The 9,508-nt window shown below is 37.3% G+C and overlaps 2 protein-coding genes across 10 annotated transcripts; one reads left to right on the plus strand and one right to left on the minus strand.

Annotated features, from left to right (window-relative positions):
• Positions 1-630: 630 nt before the first annotated feature.
• On the minus strand, positions 631-5,598 carry LOC104107778 (pentatricopeptide repeat-containing protein At3g09060). 9 transcript variants are annotated; one of them, XM_070181795.1, is made up of 5 exons: positions 3,259-5,598; positions 3,129-3,154; positions 2,697-2,781; positions 1,601-1,719; positions 631-1,251 (listed from the first exon to the last, which is right to left on the minus strand). In XM_070181795.1, the coding sequence occupies exon 1, from the start codon at positions 5,406-5,408 to the stop codon at positions 3,333-3,335; it is 2,076 nt and encodes a 691-aa protein (XP_070037896.1). In that variant the 5' UTR covers positions 5,409-5,598; the 3' UTR covers positions 631-1,251; positions 1,601-1,719; positions 2,697-2,781; positions 3,129-3,154; positions 3,259-3,332. The 9 variants fall into 9 exon arrangements, with proteins under 9 accessions (XP_070037896.1, XP_070037897.1, XP_070037898.1 ...); XM_070181796.1 differs by lacking the exon at positions 1,601-1,719; XM_070181797.1 differs by lacking the exon at positions 1,601-1,719 and having other exon boundaries at positions 3,084-3,154.
• On the plus strand, positions 904-2,019 carry LOC104107777 (uncharacterized). Its single transcript, XM_009616664.4, has 2 exons — positions 904-1,239; positions 1,346-2,019. Exons 1-2 carry the CDS (start codon positions 904-906, stop codon positions 1,787-1,789), a joined length of 780 nt encoding a protein of 259 aa, XP_009614959.1. The 3' UTR covers positions 1,790-2,019.
• Positions 5,599-9,508: the final 3,910 nt, after the last annotated feature.

A 9,508-nucleotide genomic window follows, 5' to 3' on the forward strand; every position in this document is an offset into this window, starting at 1 on the left:
TCTTTTTGTGTATCAATTAAACCCCAAATACGGAGTAATTGTTTTATTTTTAACTTGAAGCTTGATCAATCAAGTAGTCATACTGAATGCCACATGAGTTTATATAAACAATGGTAAAATAAATATTAAGTGTATCGGTTAAATCGACTATAAAGTGATACTCGAATTGATAACCCGTTAGTCATATAATTACAAATCGTTCTCGAATCATTAATACGATAGTCCGATACCAACAAACCATTAACACTTTTTTTATTCGAGTTATCTTCTGAATAACCCTACTTGAATTCAACCTTTGTTTCAACAAAATCAACAACAAATTTATAGGACGTAGGGAATACTTTGACGTTGTCATATAACAGAAATGTGATATGTCGCTGGTCATTGTAAAAATTGGTAAATTATGCTAAAACAGCCACAGTAAAATAGTTAAATTATCATGAATCCCATAATTACAAAATAACCATAGCAAATATAGCCATTTATCATAAATTAGTCAAATTGTCATGAATCCACATAATAATGAATGTGTATATCATGACACTTTTACACGTTGTAAATGTCCGTGAGGGCCCATTTCCTCAACTTAATTAATTTGAATTGAAACATAGTTGACATATAATAGCAAAAGGGACAAAACAAATACCTATATATTTATAATTTTATATCCAATGATCAGTTCCAACAGGAAGCTAGTAAGACGAGACACACACAGTGTAAAGTGTAAACTCCCCTCCGTGGCCCACAACGACTAATATAATAGATAATGACCCATTCGCTTTTTTGTTTCTAAATATCTGCAAATAAAATGGATAAGGTGCATTCAATCAGAGGTTCACAAACACTTCCATTCCACCCCTTCTCACTACTTAGCACTGGTTAGTCTCCCAACAAATTCAAAGAATGATTCATCTAAAAGCAATTCACTCCTCTTTGACACCAAAGCAACATGCCTTTTTTAACAGAAATGGCCACTTCCAAAGGAGAAAACACCCCATTCTCTGCCTCTGCAAACCGAATGATTCAGATTCAGACGCTCCTCCACCTCCGCCTCAAGGAGACAGCCGTCAGCAGGAACTGCTTGCAAGGATTGCCCAGCTTCAAACTCAGAAAGTTCGTCTTACCGACTACTTAGACGAAAGATCTGCTTATTTGTCCCAGTTTGCTGAAGATGCCAATGCCGAGATTGACCAGATTGGTGAAAATGCCCTCAAAGAGCTCGATGAAGCTGGTTCAAGGGTCTCTACTCAACTGCAAAACCAAATCATACAGAAAGTGGAGTTTATTTTTCATCTCTCAATTACACACTTCTTGATTTGTTTTTTTTACTTTCTTTGTGGAACAGATAATGGAAAATATAGAGAGCCGGATGCAAGCTTTTGAAGAATCAATAGAGTTAAACAAACAGGAGATCGAGGAGAACGAGAAGAAGTTGGTGGACTTTGAAGGCCAAATGGAGGAAGAGAGAAATGAAGGGCTTTTCTTCAAGAACTTAGGGCAAAAACAATCAGTGGATAAAGCAAAAGCTAAGGAGGAAACGGAGAAGATTAAGCAACTCAGTAGAGAAAATGCTGAGTCAAAGACTAGAAGGAATATCTACCTTGCACTTATCGGTCTTGTAGTAGTTGGGATTACAAATGCATTAATCTCTTCACCTTCTGACTGGACAAAGAGTGCAGTTCTTGGAGCGATCTTGGTGGGTTTGCTTTCTCAAGTCATCTACGAGCAGAGTGTGTTATCAGAAACAGAAACAAAGCAAAAGCAGACATCTGAAGAAGAGAAAAAGTGAAATCCTCTGTTCCACTGATTGTACAGAAGAGCAAAATTTTAGATATTAATGTTGCATGAGTTATAACCTCGAAATAAAATGTTATTATTAGAGGCTGATATATCATGCCAACTTTTCTCTTGCATCAGCATATCCAAGTTTCATGGCAACTGTAACCACCAAAGTTGGATTCGTGTAGGATGCTTTATATTGATCAACAAAATAGGACATGCCAACTTTTACTTTCTAAAGGTGATGATAGAAGTCTGACAACTTTGAAATCTGAATATGAAAATCGACAGCATATCTCCAGCACAAAAGTAGAAACTGCGATCAAAGTTTTCCTGATTCACTAATCCCTTAACGGATTGTGAATTCTATTCCCTCTATAATAATATAGCTATTTGGAATGGTGGATCCAGTGATGCCAAATATTATCCTTTTGTTTTACAATCTGATAGCAACTTTGTCTTTAAAATGTCAGTGAAGTAAAATCTGTGTCCAATAATCTTTTCTTCCTAACTTAACCATTTAAGTCTCACATACAAACCAGTAGCAACTAGCGTTTTAGGTTAGGTACTGATCCTCATTGGACAAGCAGGCAATTCATACATTGGGTGAGATGGAGAGTGCAAGCACAATTTCCCCTCATGAAACTCTCAAGGTCTAAAAGAAACACTGTGAAGTCAAATTGATCAAAGATTCCTACTTGCATGAAACACTTAGATTAGCACAATCAAGGGAAACATCTTCAAAATAGAGAGTACATCTGTTTTTATGAACTATGACCATCATAAAGAAACATTCCCTGCCCAATCACACCAGGCAAAGGGCTCAATTCTTCTGTACCCATAATCAATTCTTTTGATGATATTTTTTGTTTTACCCAAATGCGTAGTTAGTAAAAGAAATCCAAGCACAGCAATACCTTAACCTTAAGAATATTTCATCCCAACAAATAGCCCAATTTTGTTGCACAATCATCTCTGTTGCCTTTACTGTCCCCTCAATTTCTGCACCAGAAAGTTAAATGGAATATAGTTTAGTCAACTTTACTAAACAAAAGCATAATCAAGCTTATCAAAATTGAGTTAGCGGCATCATTCTATCAAAATCCAGTATCTCAGAGAAATTTTCAACCACATCTCAATTGCAAGGAATGCATTCAACCTTTATCAACCACAGAATCTTAAATTGCTTCTAAAAAAGACACACATGACAGAAACCCATGCTTGAATAGCAGAGCATTGTGTCTCTGATTGAATATCCCATTTCGCGAAATCATATAATCACCTGAAGTGAGTTGAGAGCTTACTTATAACTTAAAAAAGATTACTGCATAGAGGTCAGACAAACTTGCCTTGATAGTGAATAATAATCGCAGCCCTGTAACCATGAAGATAAGCTTATCTTAGTACATAGTGAGATTACATAAGCGGAAATGCAAATCTAGGTTACTGAAGAGCAACGGAAATGAGATTAGGACCTACTCAGCGCATCAATCAAGTAGAAATTGGCATCTGGCACCCACCAGGTGCGTACTTCATAAGTATTATGTTAGAATTCAGCCACAAATAACTGCTCTGACAAGTATATTCCATGTAATTGCAGTTGGACGGATTTTCCTACTAACGGCATCATTCAAGAATAAAATGGCATCTGACATTCTATGGCAAGAACAAAGCCCCTTAAGAGTAATATTATAAGAAATAATATCTGGCCGAAGCCTGCCTCTTAAAATAAGAGCCCAAACCGCTGAAGCATTTTTGCAGTCTCTAGCTTTATAAAATCCCTCCATAAGGGTGTTGTATGTGACAAGATTCGGGAGACATTCCCATTGGCTCATGTTCAAAAAGAGCTGCAACGCGTTCTCAAGGTTACCGGCAGAGCAAAGGCCGTGAATTATAATGTTAACCATGGTCACATCGGGCTTGAATCCCTTGCTAATAACTTGACTCAATAACTTCAAGGCCAGGTCTAACTTTTTGCTCTGGCAAAGGCCATCCATCAACAAGCTATATGTTATCATGTCTGGCGTCCACCCTTTCTGCAGCATGTCCTCTACAAGCTTATAGGCGTCACCAAATCTTTCAGCTTTGCATAACCCATCTATCAGCATGTTATAGGAGACTACCGTTGGCGAACAATTCATACTGCTCATTTCACCAAAATATCTGAGTGCATCCACAATTTTAGATGCTTTGATAAATCCATTGATTAGCGCATTGCAAACATGAGAACTTAATTTACATCCCTGTTTAGCCATCAAATCAAACATAGCAGTTGCTTCATCCAATCTTCCTTCTTTGCACAACCCCTTAATGATAGATGAGTATGCATATGAATCCATGTCTCTTTCTCCTTCATTTTCGGCCTGCAAGACCTTCAAAGCCTTGTTCAGATACCCATTCTTACACAACCCATGAATTAGAATTCCGTAAGATGATGAATCGGCAACAATACCATTCTCATTCATAAGCTTCCAAATAGAAATCGCTTCATCCACCATTCGATTCTCAAACAAACCTCTCATCAATATGTTATAACTAGTGACGGCACGACAATCTTCCTTCCCCATCAGCTCCCACAACTCAAAACCCTTTTTAATCTCCCCAACCTTACAATAACCATTAAGCAAGGCACCATATACCACAACATCGGGCGATAGTCCAGTCTCAATCATTTCCTTAAAAATCCTCTCAGCCCCATCGACATTGCCCAATTCACACAAACCATGAATCAACGTACTACATGTGAACAAATCCATTCTTTGCTCATTTTTCTTCATCCTATCCCAAAGTTCCAATCCCTCATTAAACTTACCACACCTACATACACCATTAATCATCACATTATAGCTAACCACGTTCGGGTAAACATTCGACCCACTCACCAACCTCCCCCAAATCTTCATACCACTATCATAATCACCATTTTTCAAAAACCCATCAATTAAAATGTTATAACATATAATATCCGGATGCAACCCTCTTTCAAACATTTCATCAAACGCCTTCAAGGCATTATCCAAACATCTACTCTTCACCAGCCCATTGATCAAAGTTCCATAACTATAAACATCGGGCTTCAAATTACTGTCCCACATCCAATCCAACAACTCTTTCGCCTTATCAAATTGCCTCCTTTTACAAGCAATTTTAATCAAAACATTGTATGTTTCCAAATTCGGCGAAACTCTCATCGTTCCAAAGTACTTATAAAACAACTCAGCTCTACTCAGCTGATTAGAAACAACAAAAGCATTAAGCAATGTATTATAAGACCTAATCCCAGGTTCACAGCCAAAAATTTTCTTCATGTTCTGAAAAACTTCCATAGCTTTATCAACCATTAAATTCTTAGCATACCCTTTAATAACAGCTAATGCTACATCCTCAGAGCATAAGCATTTCTGGGTTTGAATCATATCGACGATACGGTTCATGTGAGGGATGCATCTTGGATCGGAAGAAAGGGAAAGTTTGCGGAGAATATGGTGATAGATAATGGCGTCGTGAGTGTAATTTGGATGTTGTGAAGCTATGTCGAATAAGGAGAGTGTTGTGTTGAGGTTTTTTGAAGATTTGAGGAATTTTAAGAGGGATTTTGGGGTAAGCTTTTTGGGTAACATAGATGCCATGAGTTGAGGAAGTTTTTCGGGTTTGAGTTTTGCGTCTCATTGTTGCATTCTTAGCATTGATATTCAGTAGGCTGAAGCAAAGACAGAAGAAAGCTTTATTTGACTGCGATTTCTGGTTTTCATAACACTTTCATTTTGCTCTTTCAGCTGCGAGAATTTTTACTTTGCCGAAAGTGTAGCGGCGGCAACCTATATAATGCGTATAACAATAGGAACTCGTCTTCATTAGTCAATAACTTTAATTTTATTTTATAAATAATATAATTTGATAGAATATTAATCTTATAAAATTTATATTTAATATATTATATTATTTTAATAAATATTAGTTATTATTTTATTATTTAATGTTATTTTAACAAAATTTATACAAAATCAAAAGATACACATTATATAGTAATCAAATAAATTATTTGTTCCTTATTTATCTTTATTAAATTAGCAAGTACTTAGTATTATACATTTATTAATGTGATTGGCTTAATATTTTGATACTACTTCTCTTTTAATATAACATTGATATATATTTTCTTACACTGGAATATTATTTTTTTAACTTATGTTCTGCTCAAAATTCTTCAATTGTCTAAACTTATCAATAATTTTTTTGAGTGTTATTTATTTATCTTTTATTTTTTAATTAATTTAAAATATAAATATCTTTATCCCCCTCTTTTCGTACATTCTTTTCTATTGTGATATTTAATTAGTTTTCTCATTTTGTAGTTTACTGAAAATTTATGTAACGACCTGACCGGTCGTTTTGAGCTCTAACGCGTCGTTCGGCGGTTTGATGCCTTGAGTAGCTTCACTACATGTATTATGACTTGTACATGTGGTCGGAGTTGATTCGGATGGAAAATTCTAAATTTGGAAGCTTTAAGTTGAAGGATTTGACTAAGGTTTGACTTTTGAGTAAACGACCTCAGAATCGAGATTTGAAGGTTCCAATAGGTTTGTATGATGATTTCGGACGTGGGCGTATCTTCGGGTTGAGTATCGGATCGCCTGAGAGCATTTTAGCGCTTATTATAGAAAGTTAACATTTTGAAAGTTTAAGAATTTCTTAAATTTGATTTGAAGTGGACTTTGGTGTTATCGATATCCGTTTGAGATTCCAAGACTTGGAATAGGTTCATTTGTGATTTATGACTTGTGCGTAAAGTTTGGCGTCATTCCGGAAAGTTTAAGTGTGATTCGGACGCGTTCAGCGAAATTTGAATGTTTGAGAGTTTAAAGAAAGGTCGATAGACAATTCGTAATTTTGATATTGTTTGCCGTGGTTTGAAGCTTCGACTAAGTCCGTATCGTATTTTGGGATGTGTTGGTATGCTTGGGCGGGGTCCCGGGGGCCTCGGGGATAAGTGTTTCTAAACCACTTTTGATTATATTTCATGAACACATATGGAATTTTAACATGAATATTAGTAGAAATTGGGGGATTTTGAAAGAAACCTAGAATTTGTTATTTTGGATTTTTTATCACAAAATTGGACATGGAATTGGGAATAAATTATATATTTGAGTTCGTAATATTATGGGTAATGATTGTCTTTGAAAATTTTCGGAATTCGGGCACGTGGGCCCGAGGGTTAACTTTATTGAATGAGCGGAGTTGGAAATTGTTATAAATTAATTAGTTATGGGTAATCGAGTATATATTTATGGATTTGCACATTTATTTGACTAGTTTTGGAGATACGGGCATCGGTTTGATGTGTTTGAGAGGTGTTGAAGCCGGTTATGAAACGTCGAAGCGAGGTAAGTCTCATGTCTAACTCTGTGAGGGGAAAACTATCCATATGTAATGTATTTGATATGTGCTACTTGTTGCCGAGGCTACGTACGCACGAGGTGACGGGAATCCATACGTAGCTAAATTCATGTCATTGTCCTGGTTGACTTAGGTTCACACCATGTTATAACTGTACTATTTGAGTTGTCCTTTTGTCTATTAAATTCCTTTATTTTACATTACGATTTGAGACTAGACTTGCGTAGAGTGATAGACTTGCTATTATAGAGATTTGACGGGCTTCATGATTAGCTGCAAAATAATTGTACTCCTCTTACGAATCTCTCCCACGCTATGTGTTTTCATCGAAAAGTTTTCCTTAAAGTTCATAACTCGGACGTTTATTCGTGAATGGGGTCAAGGACCCATTAAAGCTTCTTATTATAATGGGATCGGGCCGTTCGCCTCGGCAGTATAATAGATACATCTATGGTTCATGACGTTTGACACTCGACAGTGTGCACATTATGATGGGATCGGGTCGTTCGCCTCGGCAGGATTTTGTATCACACTCTCATGGGAGCAGGCCGTTCGCTCGGCAATATAATAGATGTATCTATGGTTCGTGTTGTTTGACCCTCGTCAGTGCACATATTATGATGGGATCAGGCCGTACGCCTCGGCATTTCTATAAAATACTCTTATGAAATCGTGCGTAATATTTGACAAGAAGCCAGTGTATCTATGAGTTTTTCTGATTTGAACTGCGACGAGCTATCTAGTGAGGTCCATTATATATATACTCTGATTGAGGAGATAACTGCTTAGTGAGAGCTTGACTTTTCGGTTCAGAGGAGGATTGTACCTCGTATTTATATTTTTTATACCGTTCATCTGCTCTGCCCCATATTTATTTATTTCTTACTGTACCTGTCTTATTGGACCACTAGTAAGTGCCGATGTCGACCCCTCATCATTACTTCTCTCGGGTTAGGCTAGATACTTATTGGGTATGCGTTGATTTACATACTCATGCTACACTTGCTGCACTTATTGTGCAGGTATATATATGTTTCTGGTGGTCCTCTGGGAGCAGAGACATGACATTTGCGGGGAGTTTACTGTGAGCTGCATTCCATGTTACGATCCGCAACATACAGAGTCTCCATCATAGTTATTTATATTCTCATGTCTAACTTTTATTCCAGACATATGTTGTATTTTATTATATTTTCTAGTTAATGCTCATGCACTTGTGACGCCGTATTTTGGGGTTTCTACTGGTTGTTCGTAATTGTAGTTCACGTAAGTATTATCATTTTACCATGTAAATTCTATTTTATACTATTTAATTAATGGAGATTATGATTTCAAAAGTAATAAGATGAGTAATTAAGTTGATCAATCACCGCTGGATTGCCTGACGGCGGCGTTATACGCCATCACGACCTTTAGTGGATTTTGGGTCGTGACAGCTCGGTATCAGAGCTCTAGGTTCACTTGGGTCTCACGAGTCATGAGCAAGTCTAGTAGAGTCTTGCGTATCGGTATAGAGACGTCTGTACTTATCTTCGAGAGGCTACATGGCTGTTAGGAGCACTTCCCTTCTTGATTCCTCATCGTGCGATTTGATTCTTCTGAGGCTTATGCTTTTATTTCCTTCCTACTCAATCTTATGCGACGTGAAGCGCTTGTTATCACTTGGGCATCGAGGAGTTGTAGTGGTATTGCAGGCGTGGTGCCAGATGTTTTTCCCTGCGTATTCAGGCAGGCTATTATTGTTTCCTTGTGGAAGGATGTTATATCGTTTCAGCTTAGTATCTATATTTTTTATGGTTTTGAGGCTACACACAGATTGCTATGATGTTCAAGCATTATTATCACACAATGTTGGTGTAATGGTAGGGTGCATGTTTATGTGTCGAGGCAGTGAATAACTTGAAAGGAGGATTACTTAGTTCATGATTTAGAGGTTCAACATTTAATTCCAGTAGAGGAAAGGCAATCGGACTATGGATGTTCAGGCTTTGGTTAATGGAGTAACGGGACTTGAGATTTTTGAGTGTGGTGGAATTTTCATTGTGATACGGTGTCGTCGTCCTTGTTTGAACGCATTAAGGTTTGCCGGTGTTATGGTCTTCTTTGATTTGCCTTCGGGGCAGGGTGTGGTGAAATAGTGTCTGAGAAGCGGTTGTAGTGATGGCAGTGTGTAGCGGTTTCAGAATCGAATCGGTGTTTCTAATGCTGATGGCTCGAGAAAGATGATCTTCGAGGAGGCTTAGGGTTGGTAGCAATTTATCAGTTCAGGTGCTACAGAGATGGATTTTGATTTGAGGCAGAAGTTGGGCAGCGAAGGATGAGGAAG

This window comes from Nicotiana tomentosiformis, chromosome 7 (assembly GCF_000390325.3).
Source record: "Nicotiana tomentosiformis chromosome 7, ASM39032v3, whole genome shotgun sequence".
NCBI lineage: Eukaryota > Viridiplantae > Streptophyta > Magnoliopsida > Solanales > Solanaceae > Nicotiana > Nicotiana tomentosiformis.

What these genes read in the sequence shown, in the direction of transcription:
- LOC104107777 (XM_009616664.4), top strand. Translation starts at nt 904, where the DNA reads ATGATTCATCTAAAAGCAATTCACTCCTCTTTGACACCAAAGCAACAT. An exon ending in TCGATGAAGCTGGTTCAAGG is followed by an intron (nt 1,240 to 1,345) that starts GTCTCTACTCAA and finishes TTTGTGGAACAG; the next exon opens with ATAATGGAAAATATAGAGAG.
- LOC104107778 (XM_070181796.1), bottom strand. Translation starts at nt 5,408, where the DNA reads ATGGCATCTATGTTACCCAAAAAGCTTACCCCAAAATCCCTCTTAAAA.